The sequence below is a fragment of the Micropterus salmoides genome, unplaced genomic scaffold (assembly GCF_014851395.1).
Source record: "Micropterus salmoides isolate LMB-PRFRI ecotype aquatic unplaced genomic scaffold, ASM1485139v1 Ms_hic_scaffold_11, whole genome shotgun sequence".
NCBI lineage: Eukaryota > Metazoa > Chordata > Actinopteri > Centrarchiformes > Centrarchidae > Micropterus > Micropterus salmoides.
Window position 1 is genome coordinate 22,294,776 of NW_024040152.1, and position 22,576 is coordinate 22,317,351.

At 38.9% G+C, this 22,576-nt stretch overlaps 1 protein-coding gene across 2 annotated transcripts in view; it reads left to right on the top strand.

The window, feature by feature from the left end:
* Window positions 1–22,576, top strand: part of cdkal1 (CDK5 regulatory subunit associated protein 1-like 1) — a 287,599-nt gene that overhangs the window by 43,369 nt on the left and 221,654 nt on the right. For both annotated transcript variants that reach the window (XM_038711895.1, XM_038711896.1), the window contains one exon: window positions 4,062–4,146. In XM_038711895.1, the coding sequence (XP_038567823.1) occupies window positions 4,062–4,146 (85 nt within the window). The remainder of the gene's footprint in view (window positions 1–4,061; window positions 4,147–22,576) is intronic.

A 22,576-nucleotide genomic window follows, 5' to 3' on the forward strand; every position in this document is an offset into this window, starting at 1 on the left:
GTCCTTAGTATGGGCGTCTGGACAGAGTCCATGGCTTCTGGCCTTGCTTCAGTGATGAAAAACAAGGACTGGAAAATCATGAACAAGAGCTAGTTGTACAATGTGTGCCATGACTACACATTTTAATTACCATGATAACCGGGTAATCTCACGGCAAACACTGTCCAACATCTCCCAGAAGCAGGTGTGCATGCGCAGAATGCAACGTGGGTTTGTTTGGGTCAGTGACAACACTGCAAAAGACAACGCTGCGGAGATTTTTCAGTCATTCTGAAGTCCGGTATTTTAGTTTTTATGAGTGTGCTGAGGGAAACTTGATTGAAGTAAATAACCTTATAGTGAACGCAGCTTTGGTTTGTCTGTCTGACTTGCTAACAGCGTGTAAACTGAAGCTCTTAGTACAAGTGTTGCTCTTGTAAAAACGCTACATGTTGTTCTGTTGCTGTGTGCGTTGCGTGTCGGCAGAGTCTATTCATCCACAGTTTAGTCAACCAGCCAGCATATCTAGAAACGCTACAGAGTCCTCTGTATATGTCAGGTTTTGGGCACATTGCAGTTACTATCACTGTCTTCTAAAACCTATTTGTTTTCATATAATGGTGCATGGGGTCATTGTATTACCTATATAATATAAAATCTTGATAATATACACTTAGATGATTTTCATATGTTTACAAAAGGTATTTGCTGTTATTTTATTTTTTATGCAAACAAAATGGCAATTGAATTTGTAGTTTTCAATATAAAACTTGTTGAAATTGTTTCAGTGTGTATCAGTACATTTTAATATTTTTTGGCAGATTTTTACAATACCGTGTTAATACTGATAACGGTGATCATTTTGCTAACTATAATCGTGATGAAATTTTTATACAGTTTCATCCCTAGCCATGAGCAAGCACAGCAAAGATGGATGGACCAACAGATTGAAGCAGTATTTAAAATAATGCTCAAATAATTGTTCAGTTACAGTTTTAACTTTTAGTAAAACATCAAAGTAAAAATACAAAACATTTGCACTTTCAAAAGGCAAAGATCAGCTATTTTTAAATGTGATTATAGAAGATTAAATTCATAATAACTCATTTACAATCAATTAATAAAAAAAAGTAACCGTCAGATTCTTATCTATTCTAATAGTGAGTTGCTGCACTAATTTAATGTATATGAGCCAGTTCATTTGAAATTTCCTCTGATTCAGAAAGAAAGAAAATATCTGAGCAGGGCAACGCCACAAGCAAAAAAAATTTAATGAACAAATTTTCTTACAGTTATTATCATTATAAACAGTTATTGATCACACATTAGGTGAGCTGATAAAGTTGTCGTGATCAACTGACATTTAGTAAGTGAATGTAAAGCATATGTTATAACTGCTGACTGTAGTTCTTTTTTTGTATGGCTTTTATCTGTGTACTGGTAAGTCATGCTGACTCTGTAGATAGGATTGTTTTTCAGATTTTAGTGTCTGTCTTGAGTCTGTGTGTGTGTGTGTGTGTGTGTGTGTGTGTGTGTGTGTGTGTGTGCGTGCATGTGTGTCTTAAATTGATGGAGAGCTTGTTGTTGCTCTGGAAAGCCTCCCTTGAGACACAGAGCAGACAGCAGCCACACAGCTGAGACCACTCCCACTAGTCCTGTGTGTGTGTGTGTGTGTGTGTGTGTGTGTGTGTGTGTTGGTTACCTAGACAACTAAAGGTAGGCATAATGGGCACCCTTTGCCAGCTGAACCTTTTCTCTCTCTGTTTCTCAAGTATTAATTTCCTCATCATGCATAAATCATGTAGCTTTTGGATTGCTCTGTATTTTTTGGCCTTTCTGCTGATAGTCCTGTCCCAAAAGAAATGATTCCTCATAGCACACAAAGGCCCAAACAAACAAATCCAGCCGCTACGCGTGATTCATGTCCTACCAGTGTGACTCACATTATTTTAATGCTTTTACAAGACTTGCAGTTGTACTACTGGTTTTAGGAGACTTCATGAAGTCTTGCTCACTGTCTGATAACATCCGCTAACACACCTCGAGGTCACATTTTCACATTTTATTCGATTAGGTCAAGAAATTATGGATTAAAGTGTCTGAAAGGGCTTTTTCACTTACAGATTTGTTGTTTTATTGGTTTTTAAGATATTGATTGTTCAGCCAGAATGATAATGAATAGATATTTAGTTGAATGCTGGTGTACCTTTTTGTAGATTGTCCTTAGTCTAGAAAGTGTGTGTGTGTGTGTGTGTGTGTGTGTTAAGAGTGAGGGATTGAGAAAGAGTTTACCTAAGGCAAGGTTTGGTGTGGTTGCTAATCTCCCTTTCTCTGCATCCTGGGACCTGCTGTGTGTGTGTTACAGAAAAGTACTGCGGGTATGTTTCAAATGAACTAATGAAGGAAATTCAGTGTAAGTGGAGTGTGTGTATGCTTGACTGCAGCAGAGAAGTGGATTCTAAGTGAAATGTCTGGTTCAATGTGGCATGAAGGAGCAAGCTTCTAGCTCCCCACCACCGCCGTGCCATACCCCTGAGTATGTGTGTGACCGCTCTCCTGGCAGTGCCATGCTAAGCCTGCCACCATCATCTTGAGCAGCAGCTGAGATTAACATCAAAAGGAATAACACACTGCTGTGTGTGTGTGTGCGTGCGCATGCATGTCAATTAAACATTTTTAAATGACCTTCTTAGTTTAAGTTATGTGAGCACTGTTTTTGAGTATTGCCAAATTGTGGCCACTATGTGAGACACTCCAGAAGCTTATTTGGCGAGTAGTTGGATAGAGGGCCTAGGCTAGGCATTCATAAATGCAGGACAGTGAGATGCAGTTGAAAGCACAGGAAAAGCTAGTAAGTGGACGTTTTAAGTGAAAATAGTTTTGTCACAGGTAATGTTCCCATGGTCAAGGATGAATGCTCAAATATTTAACTCTGTTTCACCATGTCAGTGATGCTAACATCAAAATGAAAAGGAATATTATGGAGTGATTAGTAATTTTAGCTGCGACCTACTGCAGTATAAATCTCCATGTCCGAGGATGGCCTATAAATGCTATAAAAGTTTTATAATCAAGGATGTAGACTTCACTGTGTCAGAGCTGGTCCAGGGACTGACTGGATGGGATCTTTAAGGTCTCCATACTATAAACATATTTATTTATAAAGAACATTACATTGCATTTTCAAGTTTAAAACAAAATCAACAAAGCACATTAAAGCATTTAGTTTATTTGAGGCACAGCAGGCGAAATCTGAAGCCTAGAGGAAGTGCGAAACCATTGAAAGCTTTATGAATAAACAAACAATAAAACTTTAAAAATGTTTATTTGGCACTTAGAAACCTAGCTTTCACACTAATGGAAGATTTGGTGCTCCACCACCACCACCTCCATAAGACCAAATGATATAAACTTTATTCTTCAGATCAATTTAGTGATGTATATGGCTGTCTTTGACACGATATGTCCTTTTGTTATGCCTGGATGTGTTTGTACTTGGGTCTCTCTCTTATAAAAGTAATATATAAATGAGGGAATATCTTGAGGAGAAATGATGTTCATTCCTCTAATAGAGTTCCACAGACTTGGCGGGGAGCATTGAAGCTGTTCTGGAGGCTTGTGGTGGCCTGACTCCATTTTAAGACACTTCATTTCCTTTAATTTGTCACTCATTTCTATATTTACTTGAAAGTCATTAGACACCTTTGAAAGACTGTGACGATCTTAAAAGATTATTCTGTGTGACTGAGACAGCGTATTGGTTTTACAAGAGTAGATTTTTTTTTTTTCACAACTTTGAATAGAAGTGATAATTTAGAGACTGATTAGAAATGACTGACACACATGGGATCATTGGGCGTGACTTTGCTGACCCACTGAGTGCTTCAGACAAAGGAACCGTGCCAGACACCAATTAAGTAGTTCTCCTTCTTTTTAGGTTTCGTTTGTTATGTTGAATCTTGTCATTATATGATTTGTTTTGTGATTATGTGTTGATTGGTTAGGTATAGGTTTTCTTTCTTTAAAAATTCAAGCTTGTGGTTATGTTCTATAAAAATAAGTGAACTTCTCTCTTTCTGTAGAGGACCCTACGGAAGCAGACCTGTGGTTGCTCAACAGCTGCACTGTGAAAAACCCTGCAGAGGACCACTTCAGAAACTCAATCAAGTACTGAAAAACACAAAATACCCACACAAAACACTCATGTCCTATTTTTATTTTATGGAGCCAATAGAAGTGAAAGCTGATTAAAACGTATTCAGCATATATTGTGGTGGAATGATTCAGTCAGGACTAGTTAGATTGGCTGCTGGAGAACTGTAGTAAAAAAGTTAGAGATAAAAGATTTCTGGACTGTCCACTGTAAGACTGCAAGTTACATCAAAATATATATTACCAAGTTTATCAGTAGGTTCCATGTCTTTTTTCATGAGATTAAATTATTCAGTTAGAATTAAAAGTTGAAACATTAAGACAGCTAAATAGTAAGAATAATTAATTTCACCATTTCATACCCATCAACAAATAAAGAACATGAGACTATCTAGAATAAACTGATTTAGCTTCTGGGATATCATCATTTATTTCAAAAGGTTATACTTATTATGCTATTCCAAATGCATTTTCTCATGCATAAAAGTGTGTGTGTGCTACATTTTTTTCAGCTTGTTGCTCTATTTCAGTTCCTGCCTACTCACTGTTCCACTTGTCTCTCACTGCACTGTTGAAACACGGAGAGAGAGAACGAGATATTTGCATAAGCAGAGAAATTAAGCTAAAAACTGTTTTGCATTTTGATTAATTTTTATACATCAGGGGCACACGCACACACCTGGCGGGTGTTTGCTTTTGTGTTGGTGAGAGAAAACTGAGGCTTGAGTCACCGGGTGACTGTGTGTTTATAAAAAAAAAAAAACAGTTGAAAACAGTTTTAAGATTCAGATAAGATCTCTGGACCTTTATGGACTGTAGGCAGAATGCCATCAAATAAGAATTATCAATTTAAGTGATCATATTTACTGTTGATGTAATCACAGTTGTTCAACAGATATTAAGGGTGCTCTGATCGATCGGTCACTGATTGTAATCAGCCGATAATGGCTTTAACTATAAAAAGGCTGATCAGAAAAGCAGATCAGATGATGCAATACTCACCAGACAAATTTTCAACGGCAGCTAAAATGGTTTCAATACGCGGTCTGAGCAGTTTCCAAAGCTAGCTAGCACCAAAGTCCTTTTCAGGCAGGAAGCTATTGATGCGGCCAGTTAATCATCATCATCATTACAATGAGAGCTGAGCATCAATCAGACAAGCAGAGCAACAAGCAGAAGCAATCATGTGAAACTGTTGCGGTTGTGCTCATCTCACACACTCCTGTCCAGATTAAAACAGCGAATCCGAAGATGTTTCTTTGAAAACGCTTCTGACCCTGTGGGCAAAAATGCAAAGCAAAATCACAATGCTAATGACAGAGTTTTAGTTTCAGTATTTTTATTAAAATATTTTATACTATGTAAATCACTTGCACTGTGCATGTCGGTGTATTTTCTTTGCAACGACTTCCAGCCTCTTTTCCGGCATCACAGTCTCTCTGTACTCCTGTGTCACTTTTAGTAACAGTCCTAACTCGTTGTTCAGTGCAAAAAAAAAAAAAAAACCTGGTGTGGTTATTTGTCTGTATTACTTTCTTCTTTCGACAAATCTTCTGCAACTGTGGAGAAGACCATCTGCTTCATGTTTACACCGGCAACCGCACGCCCAGTGTACGTGAACGGCCACTAGATGTGTTTTCGTGTAGACTGACATTGATCTGACAAAAATAATATTAGGCCTATACTTGTGGTAAACCAAATGAAATTACAATGAATAGATGAACTATAAGTAATATTAACAATATACTAACAGTATAATATGGAATTAACATTGTACTTTTATTTATTTAAATTTTCAAATCTCATTGATTGTTAAGACTCCTCTCTGTAGCCCACTCTCCCTCTCTCTACTCCTCTCCTTTATCATTGACTCAGGATGCCTGTGCTCCTTTCTCCTAAATATTTTGGCTACAGCCTTTTTTGTTGCAGTTTTTGTAGTTGAAGTAAATTTATAAAGATGCTGTTTGTTCTGTTTTTGTAGTTTATTCCACTGGAAAGCTATATTTGTTAAGCTGTATGATGTTTGCAGAAACCAGGCAACCGTCTGTTAATTTTAATACTTAATACATTGTTTTTAGGACTAATTAAATAAATATACTGTATAATGCTACATGATAAATAAAAGGCTTCAAATAGACTCTTTGATTGGTATTGGCCGATACTGCTTTCAGCAATTGGTGATCGGCCCAAAAAATCCTGATCGGAGCACCTGTAACAGATATATTTTTAAACTCTCTACCCCTGTATGCAGACATTCCTTTTCCTGTGAAGTTTTAATTAACATCTGTCATGAGTCATGTAAAATCCAGATCATCCACTTGAGCCTGTCTCTAGGGGCCATTAGAGCAGTGGTTCCCAACCTTTTTTCCTTGGCGCCCCCCCTACTTTTGTCTAAGAAAAGCTGAGCCCCCCTAACAGCTGACACACAGAAAAATATTATGTAATTACTCACTAATAGCGAACAAATGGAGTCAAATGACACCTCTGTTGCTCTGTGTAAATCAGTGCCAGCTCTTGGTTGGCCTTCACCAACAGTCTCCTGGTGTTTTGTTTCTTGGTATTGTTTAATACCAAGAAAAGGGGTTTATAATGTGTAATATTTACAAAATATAGGCCTACAGCTTGCACTAACTTAAGTGTTTTCAACATAGGCCTCTACTTTTCTTGGGCGGGTCGGAGCAAGCCGGCGTGCCGTGAGAGACCAGAGGTGCAGGCTAGGTGTGTGCGAGTGTGGGGAGAAGAGCAGAGGAGCAGATTCAAGTAAATAAACACTAAACTATAAGGTGGAAAATGACCTACAATAACCTACTGTTAATACAAATAGCCTACAATATACACAGCTACCGAGCCCACCAGCCACCACCACCACCGTTGCACTGTGTCTTAATGAGAGCTCATCAGTCCAATGAGCAAGTGTGTCGCGGTTCTGTTTCTCGGGTTCGCGACACGAGATTATGGACTTCTGTGTCGCGATTTTGGTCTCTGTTTCAAAACCATTACAGCCCTACTACTAAAGGCCCATTTATACTCCTGCGTAGGGTCTATGTGCATACCTACGCCGTAGGCTACGCACGTAGCCATGCATTTATACTTGTGCGTAGGTGTGTCCATCATTCTGCAATTACACGCCCGCTGTGTTGACTTTTACCAGCCGAGCAGGCTAACTTCCGATTTAGCGCTCCGCTAACGTAAATGGGGGTAAAATTGTATATGTGCGGCTGGTGTAGCCTTTTCAAATGTTACTGACTGAATGGATCACATTCTGATAGCGAAACGAGTCATTTTGCTCGCGTTGTGACGGTCAAATATATTGATTCACTGTGTACAGCCGCAGTTTTGGTCACTAGTAAATGTTACTTCAAAGCGCAGGGTACTTCCGGTCGGCTCAGAGGCATTGCGAGGCTACCCAGCCAACCAATCACAGAACTTACGGTCCGCTTCTCGACTCGACGTGTATTTACATTTTTGAGGAGGTGCACGTCAGGCAACCTCACCTCACCTACGCCGTTGATTTGACGCAGAAGTATAAATTGCACTTAAGTAGTCTGCCTACTATTTTAAGTGTGAAAAAAATGTATACAGACTTTGGTATAACTTATCTAGTGTGTTATCACAGTTTTTTTTAAATGTGCAAATCAAAGTTGTTTTTGACAACCTCAAAACAGATAAAGCTTTGGGCACCCCCTGTGATCTCTGATTAAATGTAGCTTGGTAGTTATTAAGACCAATTTTGGTAGGCTTTGAATTTCCTGACTTCCTTAAAAAATACATCTTCCAGCAATTTTATAAGCATTGCATTATGTATCCTGAATGACCCCGAATTCGACGTTCGGTCATTTACTTCACACCTCATTTGATCTTTCTTTTTTCATTTCACTATTTTTTGACAATTGTTGAAATCATGTTTTTGTTTATCCCTTATATTATAGTAAATTGATAATTTTTTGGTTTAGGATTGTTCACTTAACAAGCTATTTAAATGTTACCTTGGTTGCTGGTAAAATTGCTTGGCATTCTTTACTTTTTAAATTTTTTATTTTGTTTACATTTTATTGACAAAAAGATTAATCAATTGAGAAAATAATCATTACAGCCCTACGCTATTTATCAACAGTGAATGTGGAGATTAGGGGTGGGAATCTCTGGGCACCTCACGATTCGATTGCGATTTGATTTATAAAACGATTATCGGTGCATCCTTTTTTCTATACAGGATCCCTGGATAATTACTAAGCTTTTAAGTTCTGCATTAAAATACAAAAGAAACGTCTCCTAATTAGCTTAAAAGGACTAGTTTGCATCCCTAATTTACTTTATTAACCTCAGCTCCATGGTCCCTCATTTCATTAACAACCAGTTGTCAGACTCTGAAAACTTACGAATAATTATCAGGATATAGTCTACAGTATGTATACAGGACAGAGTTGCACACCAGTTTAGTCTAAGCTTGTACCTGATGTTTTCAACCCTTAGCTAGTAGGTTAGTTAGTAATGACATACAGCTGATAATTAATATTAACTTACTAATTTAGCTAACGTTACAGGTTCATTATGACATCTATAAAGAGAGACTTCGCATTTATAATTTAGAGCTGAGAAATGCAAGGCGGTCCTTCTTCTCTGACATCATCACCAAAAACACTAATAATGCACGTGCCCTATTTGCTACTGTCGACAGGCTAACCAACCCTCCTGTGTCTGTAGCCTCTGAACTTCTATCCACCAGGGCCTGCAATGAATTTGCCTCCTTCTTCACAGACAAAATTCAACCAAATTACACAAGCAATCAGTGCCTACATATCAGGTACAGGATATGTCTTGTCCCTGTGTCCACTTAAAAACAATTCATATAGCATGAGACAATTTGATTCTATTAACCATAAAAACCTGGAGGACATAATACAACATCTGAAATCCTCTTCATGCTGCCTTGATATTCTGCCAACAGGTTGTTTCAAAAATGTGTCTAAATGCATGACCTCAGATTTACTACAAATTGTCAACATGTCTCTCCTCTCAGGTTTTTTCCCACAGGCCCTGAAAACTGCAGTCTTTAAGCCACTCTTAAAAAAGAGCAATCTAGACAGGTCACTAATGAGCAATTACAGGCCCATATCAAATCTCCCATTTTTAAGTAAAATCATTGAATCATTGCACTAAGCTGTTTTTCTTGGCACTAAATGACTGTTTTGATGTCTTCCAGTCAGGTTTTTGACCACACCACAGCACTGAGACGGCTCTTGTTAAGGTCTTCCATTTAAACACTGACAGTGGCAGAATTTCAGTCTTAGTATTATTGGGTCTCAGTGCTGCATTTGACACGGTCGACCACAACATATTACTAGACAGACTTGAAAAGTGGGTTGGACTTTCTGGGACAGTACTAAACTGGTTTAAATCCTACTTAAACGACAGGGATTACTTTGTGTCTATAGGTAATTACACATCTGAGCTGACAAAAATGACATGTGGAGTTCCCCAAGGCTCCATTCTGGGACCTCTTTTGTTTAACATTGACATGCTTCCACTGGCTCAGATTATGAAAAACAACAAAATATGTTACCATAATTATGCAGATGACACACAGATTTACATAACCTGTTCACCAGGGGACTATGATCCCATACAGGCGCTGAGTAACTGTATTGAGCAGGTCAACGATTGGATGTGCCAGAATCTTCTTTAATTAAACAAGGATAAAACTGAAGTTATTGTTTTTGGAGCCAGGGAGGAACGATTGAAATTCAGTGCTCAGCTTCAATCTGTAATGTTAAGAACCACAAATCAAGCCAGAAATCTTGGTGTAGTCATGGACTCAGACCTATATTTGAGGAGCCATATTAACACAATTACAAAGTCAGCCTACTATCACCTGAAGAATGTATCAAGGATTAAAGGACTTATGTCTCAGCAGGACCTGGAAAAGCTTATCCATGCATTTATCTTCAGTCGACTTGACTACTGTAACAGTGTTCTTACAGGGCTCCCTAAGAAATCCATCAGACAGCTGCAGCTGATTCAGAACGTTGCTGCTCGAGTCCTCACTAAGACCAAAAAGGTCGAACACATCACTCCAGTTCTGAGGTCTTTACATTGGCTTCCTGTATGTCAAAGAATTGATTCAAAATCCTGTTGTTAATTTATAAAGCACTAAATGGTTTAGGGCCAAAATACATTTCCGATCTTCTGCTTCGTTACGAACCATCCAGACCTCTCAGGTCGTCTGGGGCAGGTCTGCTTTCTGTCCCCAGAGTCAAAACTAAACAAGGAGAAGCAGCGTTCAGTTATTATGCTCCGTATATTTGGAACAAACTCCCAGATAACTGCAGGTCTGCTGAAACAGTCAGCTCTTTTAAATTAAGACTGAAGACTTTTCTTTTTACCATTGCTTTTAATTAAATATTTAAGATTTTTCTTTTTATTGATAACTTATACTGCACTGTAACTTTTACTGTCCTGTTTTATTTTTCTTTGGTTTTAGCTTCTTATCATTGCTTTTAATTAAATATTTACACAGTGAGAAATGAGTAGGTAATTGAGTTGGGGGATTATGGGAGTGAGATTGAACAGAGTGAAGGAAGTGGTCTTAAATCTCACGCCCGAGTGATTTGCAGGAACCTCTGTCCACCTGTAAACGCGCAGGTGGGTCTAGAGTATAACTGGATCAAAGTGGCCTGCTGACAGACATGTCCTGGTTTCTCTGTAGTGTCCGAGGGTTTTTGGAGTTTCAGTGGACCCAAAGATTGCTGTGGACCCAAGTACAGACTAGCTAGAGAGTGTGGATTAAGTGTACTTCTCTGTTTATGCTTTTTTCAGAATAATTGTAACTCAATTATTTGCTCAACCCCTCAGCCTGTTTTTATTTTCCATTTAACTCTTTTAACCCTGATTGTAACACTGTAACTTTTATTATATTTTATGTTGCTTTTAAACTTTTACATATTTCCCTGTTGCTTTTATGTTTTATGTAAAGCACTTTGAATTACCTTGTTGTTAAAATGTGCTATACAAATAAACTTGCCTTGCCTTACATAAATAAATATGTTTAGCGCCTTTCATGGGACCCAAGGACGCGTTACACATAGTTACAGAACATCCTGTTGGGATGAGCTCCAGATGGTGGGGACTGTAATGCTGACGGCTCTGTCCCCAAAGTACGGAGTCCGGTGTGGGGGACAGAGAAAGCCCTTGCACAGGGGAGATGTTAGCTAGCGCTAACAGCCTTCACTTTTCCAGCGGTTGGGAAACAACAAACTTCTATTAACGGACATACAGTGACCTACGCTTCACGTTTACTAAATTACCAGGCAGAAACTTACTGCTTATATATTTCTCCGCTAACTTTCACTGTCACGTTCTGCCGCTCGCTCTCTCAGTCGCTCATCCTCACACACAGGATACATAGGGAGCTTCCGAGCGTCGAGTGTCACCTTGCGCACTGATATTAATGATTTGTGACATTTTAGAACGGTGGTTATTCATTCCGCAGCGGTGGTGTGCCGAGTACAGGCTGTTGTATGCGCTCCGCAGACGGTCCGGGCGCTGCACTTCCGCGAGTTCCGCATTTTGCGTTCCGTCAACATTATGTTATCAATTAGCTTTAAATAATCGATTTTTAGACAGTTGTTAATCGATTCATAATCTTTCACTTCCGCATCGCGATGCATCTAAGAATCGATTAATCCTCCCACCCCTAGTGGGGATACTGCACATTTTTCAAACTCTAGCAAAACAGAGGAAAGAGCACTCAGTTCAATGGTCACACCTTATATCCCCCCAGCCTCATTAACCTCAGAGTTGCAACTGGACGGTTGACATGTTTGAATGGACAAATTGTAGCCTTTTCAGTTGGTTGGCTCTAGCTAATTGGCATTTCAGGCTAAACGCAAAAGGCCACAATTTATCATCTGTCACATTTTACATTTTGGATGTGTGAATCATCAGAACGGAGTAACTTATCATAAGGCAATATCACAGTTTCAAGGGTGAGCAATTTCACTTGGTCAACTTGATCAGTGCAATCTTCCTGTCTTTCTGCTTCAGCCGTCTCCTCACGCTCACTTTCTCTTTCACTCTGTCATTTCAATTTTTACGCACAAGAATTTCTCTATTGAAATGCACAAAATAATAACACACTTTGAACACATCTTCCTTGTTGATGCCAGAGTTTTTCTTTGACTGGAAATCACCCAGCTGTAATGCTAATGCAATTAATGCTCTATTCACTGAGGGACACACACACACACACACACACACACACACACACACCTTTCGTCACTTGCTGCTTGCATGATGGAGACACAAATTGAGGGGGTACAGGATCAGAGAGAATCCAAATGGCCACTTAAGTCATTTTCTTTTTTTATGCCTTCATTTTTCCTTGGCTTCTCTTCATATGATCGACGGAGAGAAAAAATGAGAGAAGGAGGCAGGCACACGGGCTACCTCGTGCTCAGTCACACGCTGGTCCTTACGCCTGCACCTCCTGGTACCACAAACACACACACACATGTAATTCACACACACATTTGCACAGGCTGGTGCATCATATCTGGTGGTCCTAAAATCTAAATATTATATTCTTATACAGGAGATCTTAGTCTAAGACCCCCTGTATAAGGAGGGTAAAAGTTAATGTTTACCAGCAGAAGGTTGATGAGCAAGTTTGACATACAATGCCGGACATGACATAGCTGGTGACAGACTAGAAAAGATCTAACTTGTTATAAGCCATAAGCATCTGATACAAAACAGATTTATCTGAGCAGTCTGCTTCCATAAAACTGAATAGAAACACCATAATGACAAAATGTGAAAAACAATTACATGTCTGAAGCATTATATAGTGAATACTAAGAACCTCAAGAGAAAAAAAAAAGATTTTAGTAATGTGTGAAATGTTTTAAATTCACAACATCGCAATAATATTTTAAAAAGTTTCCTTTAGAATTCATGTCTCTCTGCCAGTGCTGCAGAGATGCCCTGGCCTACAAATCTGTAAGATTTATTTATATCAATGTAAGAACATGTTTGTTTGGTACCGATTAGTGATACACTGATGGCAATTTTCTTGTCCAGTTTCAGATTCTTTTATTAGGATCCTTGTTTGCACCAGCACAAGCATTGGCTATTCTTCCTGGGTTCCAATTAATTGTATGTTTTAATAAAACATTGACTAATGTTCACTTTTACATTTTCTCCAAAACTGCACCAGGTTACAGGACCTTCTCTCACTGAGACTAATCTTAAAATAAAAAAGTGCTCCAAGTTAGGCTAATGGACAGAGCTTTTTTGTACAAATAAAATTCAACTGTATAGACAGTGTAAATGTAACACCTCTCTCTCTCTCTCTCCCCCTGTATCTATCTATCTTCTTTGTTTTTATGAAGTCGCCCACAAAACACAACACACGTGTTAGATTTTTCCAACTGTGATTCTATTTTCACAGAAGCGGGTGAGCCACATGTCGAGGAGGCTTACTGTTAGTGACGTAGCTCATCAAATCGATCGAGGCCAACATGGTTCTAAATGACCAACCAGTGTGTTCACTGTAACAGTCATGTGTGGGGAAACATTATTGTAGCCTTACAGGTATTGCATATTGCGACCTCACTGTGAAGAACTTCCACGTGAACGACCTCTTTTATCGCGCGTGTGTGACATTAGTTGGTTGCTGTCTGTATCACTTTGTGCAGGCGCAACATGTGTATTAAATTTGATGGCTGTGCTATCAGTATGTGAATGATTAGTTTCTTCCTGATATGCAGATGGCACTGTGTATAGTAGCCTCTGCCATCAGTGTATGAATATGGGTGAATGTGACAAGTAGTGTAAACTGCTTTGAGTGGTTGGAAGAGTTACAAAAGTACAGTCCATTAATATCTGTCAAAATATTGGCAATGTGATTTTTACCATATTGTGCAGCTCTAGTATAATATTAATGCTGTTTTATGTTGTAGAGCTTATTAAAGGCTTTTAATATGTGTTTGCCTCCTACACAGAAGATCTCCACCTAAAAGGGTAGAGGTTTGCTTGTCTATTAGACACAGCTTTCATGGGTAATAATGTATTAACCTTGAATGCGGCCTGTTAATGTGTGTGTCTCACCCCTGTGACTCCTGTGCTTAGAGAGGTAATTTAGAGGACATTGCACTGGATGTTAACTAACAAGCTGCGCTACACAAGAACAGTTTGTTGCCCATATCGTCATTATGTCCCATTTTACTGTGTGTGTGTGTGTATGTGTGTATGTGTGTGTACATTAGTGTGTAAAACAAATTGCCCCCTATGGCTGTGTCATTTGGGATATTATGTACGACCAACACACAAACACACACATGTGCATGGTCACAGAAGTAACAATCAGCGTCCTAGTAAATGAGTTGAGGGGTTTCAAATGGAAGCACGGGAGCTTTCAGCAGTCTTCTGTCATGGTTTGGAGACATGCAGTGAAAAGATGGTTTATTACTTCTGGGGAACTGGGATTTACTTGGCATTCATGCCAAGTGTGTGGGATAAGGAGTTGTATTTGTGCGTATGTGTGTTGTCAGGTGGAAGGATGCCCAGGCTATACATATGGATATGTTCTGCATGTGTGTTGGAAAACCACCTAACAATACTGATTGGTCCTGAGTTTACTTTTTGTGTGTGTTATGTGTGTGTTACCTTTGTGTGTGCATGTGAGTGCTGATTTTCCAATCCTGAACCTGGTGTGAGTGTCCTTAAGCAAGACACAAATCTCTGACTATAAACTTTACCTAAAGCAATGCAAAACTCATATGTGCTTAATTCTGGATGCTCACATGAGTTTTGCATTGCTTTAGGTAAAGTTTATAGTCATAGATTTGTGTCTTGCTTAAGGACACTCACACCAGGTTCAGGATTGGCTTTGTTTATGTAAGCTGTGATTATTTAGATTATATCAAAACCCTGTACATTCATTTTTTTAATTCATTCATCATTTTTTTCTGTGGTGTTTTTCTGACCCACCAAACTGTTGCCCTCAGCATTTTGTAATGAAGCTGGCTTGTATCAGTTTGTTCAGCATGCTGGGGTGAGTTGACATGTGTGGGAGATGGTGTTCCCTACAGCTTAGTCTTCAGAGTGATGGCGCACTCTGCCCTGCTTTTCACTCCTTCACATCAGGAATTCACTCAATAGAATAAACTGCTAATAGAGCAGCTTCGGAATCCTAAAAAGTCAATTAGTATGGATATTTGGGAGTGCCTGTGCGTGCTTTTTAAATGCCGAAATCTATAGCGTAATTCAATGTCAGAGACCTCTCAAATCAATGAACGTGGAATACATTAAAGAAACAGTTGCTCAACAGCATGTAATTAAACTGCTCTGTGTGTGTGTGTGTGTGTGTGTGTGTGTGTGTGTGTGTTTCTCCACTTGGCTGTCTCTGGTAATTTGTATGATCAAGGGAATGTATGCTTAACGAATTAGAATCCAACTCGGAGTTCTGTACTTCTGTTTTCAAAATACACCAATTCCCACATTATATTTACATTCATTTGAATAAGATTTTTGATATTCATGAACCAACCATAAGAAAGAAAAAAAAAAGCATTAATGTTAATTGAAAAGGGACACACAACACACAGAACTCCAAAGTGGATGTGCTGTGCGTATATTGTGCATTTATAACAGATGTGTAGGCTGGGTGGTGAATATATATTATGGTCCCTGCCTGCAGGACTGTCTGTTGTTGGATCAGTATTGTCTTGGCAGAAGTTGCTGTACAAATTTGGGGCCATTAATTGTAGACCACATGCTGCCAAAGAGTGTATTGGAAAAATTATCTTAAGGTAGCTTAGCTGCTTTGCACAGATTGGATATGCCTACATACGCCATAAAACAAGTGGAAGTAATATAATATCTTATGATTGTGTATTAGTATTTTAATAATATCCAAAGAGCGCAGTTTCTTCGTTTCTGTGTTTTGGAATAGTATATACTAGTCTAAAGGCCTGATGAGTAAAAAAGATTCTATATTTTTGAGCAGATTACTGAAGACAAAATCAAATTTGAGACAAAAGAGGACATTTAAAATGTTCCTAAATTTAAATAATTTAAATATTCAAATTTAAATAATTTTAGGGAAAGTTAAAATGTTGTTCTATAACGCACAGTTTTCTGCTGAGAAATCAGTGCAGAATGCAATATTGTAGGTAATTACATTTTCAGGAAGTTTCAGTTAATAATAATAATAATAATAATAATAATATTATAATAATAATAGTCATTTGTTTTTGTTAAGTGTTAAGATCTGTAGGATAACTCTTTGATGTTACTTGATACAACATAAACGAAAGGGCCAAATTGTATTCTAACCTAATACGATATATTCATAGTGGCGTACTGGGTGGTGAATATGCATTATAGCCCCATGACTACATCTGTTGATTAGTAAGATGTCCACTGACGCTGGGCAAGTGATTTTATGTCAATGATTTTTGACCACACATTTACCGGAGGCAAAGGTCATAATTGGCAAATAAAATCATTAAAGGGAAAATCCACTGTGAAACAAAATGTACGTTGTATTCCAACAGCCTTAAATTCTCAAGCTATGTCTGAGAGCATTAACAGCTCTTTCCAAAACCTAGAGCTGAGGCAGCAATCTGCCAGATGACAAATCTTTCAAATGACAAAACCTGAGCGGCTCCGTTAATAATGGATCGGAGGCTGACCTCAGGAAACCATGAACAGTGCTCACCCACACAAGCGCATAAATATATATTAGTCTAGTGTGTTCTTCCAAGAATCAATCAGAAGTCTTACTTTGCTACGTGGTCAAGTGACGCCTTTTCTTTCTGCAGAGGTTCCAGTGAACGGAGCTATTTATTTTGGCCTTACAGCAAGTTGTTTTAAATTAACTGACACGCCAAACGTGACTGACATTAAGGCCAGAAATGTTTCCTTTTCATCGGGACATGACAGCAAGGTATAAACAATCTGAAATCTGCAGTGACCTTTAGAGTTGTTTACTAAGGGCAGTTGTTTCAAGTCTGTGCTCACCCAGTCCGGCAGACACATAGGGATGGATTTGTAGCTGCCTGGACACGCACGCACACAAGCACACGCGCACACACGCAGGCACGCACACACACACACACACACACCCACACACACAGGCACATTCACAGAGCGTTCTGCCTGGGGCTGGTTTTGGTACAACCCAGGGATTGGCATTTAATCTGTCAGTTCTGCAGGGCATTAGCCTACATTTTGGGGTACATGCAGACACAAAAATAGTTTGCGAGAGGCAGAGGCTGACTGACGGACAAAGAGGGAAAAAAGACACATAGACAGAGAGGGGAGGTAAAGAGAGTGTAGCAGAGTTCAGGCGTCATGATGTGTTGGCCTCAGAGAGCCAGGGGCTGTATGAGAACCACACCAAGGCTGCCACTGGCTCGTACATGACCTTGCTTTTAACATGTCTTCATCTGCATAGTTAGATTGTACTCTACTTTTTGTGCTCAGCTGCTGAAGATAGTGTTATGTCTAGTAAGGTGGGAGGGCATGATCTGGTATATTTTCTTTTGGTGAAATTTGATTAGATTGATTGTTTTCAATTATTTCATTATACAGCATACCAGCACTTTCACAACATTTTCAGCAATAGCAGGTCCTCTACTTTTCACAGCTGAGCCGGCTTACTGGACTCACTTCTTTGTAGATTAAACAGCTGCATGTAAGGAAGTAAAACGGACTTTATGCAGCAGGTTATTCGTTTGGTTCTGTTCCGTGTTTTACACTGCCTTGTTCTGTTTTATTTTGTTCTCACGACGGTGAGGTGAAATGCCTTAAGGTTGCATGTGAACAAGCATCCCATTCCATTGTTGTCACCAGTACAGCCATGTCAGATTTGTGATTTATTCTTTGTAAAGACCCTGAGACCTTGAGGCCTCTGCTCTGTGCTTCTTACAAATATACAGAGGCTGATATAGAAGTGTGCCCCTGTGAACTATGTGCAACTGTGTCTTTCTCTGTCTCAAATCTACATCTGTCTGTGTTGACTCTTTTTTTTATTCTTAAACAGAATTTAAAGGTGTTGGCTCTATCAGCTGCTCAAGATGCATATAGATGTCTGACAGGAACCTTCTACCTAGATAATGTACCAGACAACATTGCTGAAAGTTGTCTGGCTCTGTGTTAGACCCCCCACCCATGTCCAGGGTAGCCCCAGCTTTGATCTAACTAACATTAGCATGAACCGATTAACAGGACTTTTATAGCAATAGTCAGGTCAGTATCTAGCGTTCCAGACCCAACAGACGTATCTTCTTAAAATCATTTAACTGCTGTCTGGCTAGATTTTTGTACTTTTGTCTCTGCTTAATCTAAGGCATTCAACTACAACAACAAACAGTCAGACCCAATTTTGTGCGAGGAATGCTGAAAGTGAAGTAACAGTATTACCTTTTTTAAGCTTGTTTATCAGAAAAGGTGATAGGCAAAGCAGGCATCAGAAGGGATGAAAGTAATGTGATGAAGGGCTAATAATGCTTAAATTCCCACTCCTAACGGACTTGACTTTTATCTGCTTCTGTCGGCTTTAAAAGACCAGGTATTATATCCTCTTATTTCCACAGCCGGTTAAAAGTATTTTATATGGCTCTACTACTGGAATGTCAAGTTAATCACCGTTGGGATGTAACAATAAATGGGCATTGCATATATAAGCAGTGGCACAGGAAATCGCTTCTGTTTGACAACCCATTAAAGTTTTTAGGCATTACTGTTGGAAAGCAACTGCAAATCTTTTGCCTTTTATCTTAAAATTATCATCACAATTATTTATTTTTGTAAAGTACAATTAATATATGTATATGTTCAACAAGATTCAGTGAAATGTTTACTTTGTCTTTAACATTTTGCTAAAATCCATTGTTTGTGATGGTGAAGAGCACAGTGCCAGGACAAGAAATGCCTATCGGATAGTGTGTACATGCGTTTTTCTGTGACTTCAGCTGGAAACAACAACAACACAAAAGTTGAAACTCATAGAGATGCTATTAGTTAAGCCTTACCGCCTGACTCCACACTATTTTTAAATATGCCTTGAAGAAATGCACACACAACAGGACATTTATTGCCTTTAGATGCAGTCAGAGGGTGATGGAGATTATTAGAGGACCAGCAGACCTCTAGATCAGTACGGGATGTGTTGTTGTGATTATTTCAGACAGGCCAAAGTCTGAGCATCTCTAGGCTTCTTCGGTTCATATAATTACTGATGTATTCCATTCTGAACCACATTTTTATGTGCATTTTGATGTTTACATTCTGTGTGTGTGTGTGTGTGTGTATTGCTGAATTCCACTCACAAACAACCTGTCACATTTGCTCAACAAAGTGTGTTTGAATGCAGGGCTCAGCACAGTAAGGGGCATTGGCTGTGTGTGTGTGTGTGTGTGTGTGTGTGCGCACCCATTTGTATGTGGCTAAAATTCTGGCCTGCTCACACAGAATGGGACTAAAGGCCTGATTCAACAGCTTCTCCCACCATCCACTGGATCCTGTTAAACATGCCTTTAATCTGGCTTCGGCAATGATTTCTGTTTCTGCATGTTTTCAGTGTATGTACATATGTATATGTGTGTGTGCGCGCGCCACTACTGGTACCTTGTTCCCTCACAAATAAGATCAGCCACCCATAAATACATTTTAAAAATGAAACAAATGAATTTTGTCTATACAGTGGAGAGAGGGCCTTTTGAACAAAGTTGAAGTGTTTTGGGCTTTGTTCAAATAATGATTTTGGACTTGCTTTTTACACTTAATTTATGTGGTAGACATTTTGCATGTTTGTCTATGACAAGGGTTTAGCCAATTTAAAAGTGACAAATACAGAGAGGCTTAGGCCTGCAGGAAAACAAACAAACTGATATTCTTCAGTGTCCTTATTTTATTGTTACTGTAGGCATGTGGGTGCATGAGTGCTCCCTTAAATAAATGGCTGCATAGTGATATTGTAGCTGTCCTTATAAGATCTTCCTTAACAGCAATCACAAACAACTCCTGGCTTTTATCTGTTCAGACGGCTGGGCTCTTAAGGCACCCCACAGAGCTCCAGCCTTTTCGCTGATCCCGGATTGTGGATTTAAGCCATAAGAGGGCAAGTTAATATGAGATTGAAGATAAAGGGGGGACCTTTCACCGTGGTGTGTTGCAAGTAACTGCGTTTCCATAGTTGAATCCCAAGTCAAATTCTGCATTTTGCAAAGGGTTTGGTTGAGAGGCTTTAAAAAATGTCTTATCCATATGAAAGGACTCAGCAATCATGTTTGCAATTTCAACATCTATAGGTATGTGTTGAGATAAGGGTGAAAAGTGGGAAATAAATGGGTAGGAAAAAAATAAGTCAGGTCATCACCTTATCAATTGAAGTGGTATGTCTACTTTTGTCATTTTAACAGTTGGGAAAATGTCTTAAATCTCATGCTACAATCAAGTCAATCAGATAAATTTTAAAGCCAAATTGTACGCCCATATGTTTTCTACCATGCTGTTTCATATTGCAGTTTTAGATTAGGGGTTTACACATTTGTGAAAATAAGGATGAGTCTGGAAATGGGACAAGCCATCTATAATTGACTTGGGGAGAGAAGCAGTGAAAGGGCGTGTGTGCATAAAGTTGAGACGGGAAACATTTTCCTCACTGAAAGACTTATGGGGTTAAGACTGGTGCAGCTCAGTCACTTATTTTTGTGTGTATTTTTGGTTAGCTGTTGTTAATGATGGGCTTTACATTGGAATTGGAGTTCTTAATGACCAAACCTTAATGTTGGCTAATAAAGAAATTCTCACTAATCTTATTAATTTTAATGTGAAACTTGTGTGAGTTGTGTGTATTACATTGTCTTTTATATTGTCGTTAATGTCTACCTGTCAGATACTATAGTTAAACTGTTAAACTGGCTAAATAGTGGTGCGACAACTAAATAACAGAATTTATGTAATGCGTCATTGTTAGAATACCTCCTTTCTGACTTATATTAGACTGTATACAGTTGATACTGGCAGGAAAAACAGAGAAAGAAGATATCATACCACAGGGTGTACGTCATCTCACTGATACGATAGGATTACTAGTGTTTCAATGTTAACTGTTTTCTCTCCGTCTGGCGCATCACTCTCCATGTTGTGTGAGCTTTAAAGGAATGAAGGGGTGCTAAATCCCTCAGTGGGGGGGTTTGATGGTCTTGTCACGCGATTCTTACACTTCTCAGGAAACACTGATGTCTTATTAAGAGATGACGATGCCTGGAACAGAATGGGAAAAGAGGCTTTACATTTATAAAGACAGTAACTCTAGGATACTTGAATAATGATCCCAGACTCTATGTATAACATAGGTATATCTAGTGAGTGTATATGTGTGTGTAAAAGGGGAGACGCCTCACCACAATGTGCTGTGCTCCAGCCTTTGAGTGAATTCAGATAATTGAGTCCCGGGAGTTGGGTTAGATGATTGAGATTTGGGTTACGTTAAGAGTATATTTAGAGAGGCATTTAACCACCAAATAATAAAGAAAATACTCTGATTAATAAAACTCATCACAGTATGTCATACAAACCCTTTAATAAGAACAGATGTCAATAATACCGCTACAGCTTTGTTACTCTGTCAGTAAGGCTGCTGTGCAAAGCTTTGTGTTTCACCTGCAAGATGACTCAAGTCACAGCAATGCATTATACCCATGGGCAGCTAGATCACACCACCAGTTTCCTATTAGGCATCGGCGTCTGACTGGGACTGTATATGTGTTTGTGTGGTATAATATGGGAATTGAAGACAGAGGTAAAGGAAAAGATGGAGTGAAGCAGAAGGGCAAGATTGAGAGACAATGTTAACTGTAATAAGAAAATGGTAAAATATGTTGAGATGTGAAGTCTCTGCAGGAAGCTGGCATGGTTGAGGTGGTTTTATATTATTATTTTTTTTTTCCTAAGGGAGAGAGCTGAACATTACTGACTGATGGTGGCTATAATGCTCATTATGTTGTTTGACAAATCTACAATGATCTTTTGGCAAAAGGTCATGTTAAAGAGGTCAGAGCTGAATTAAAAGGTTTTGGAGGTCATGCTCTCCTCAGCAAGTGATGAATCACCTGGCTGCATCTGTGGGGCTTTGCATGTACACACGTGTGTGTGTGTGTGTGTGTGTGTGCAGACCAGGATTTCATTGATCAGGGAGAATTAGTGTATAGTCCATATGTCATCATCTGTGTTTGAAGTCATATAACGAGTGCTCAAATTGGGATTTGTTCTGTTTGGCTAGGTTGTATATGTAGGTTTGCTTGATTGTATTTACTGTGTATTTACTGTTGGTGGTTTGGAAGTAATTTTGACAACAGTAATGTCACAGTAATATAATTTTACCATAGTTTACTTTTTACTGAATACCTTAAATGCAATACATACTAGCATAGAG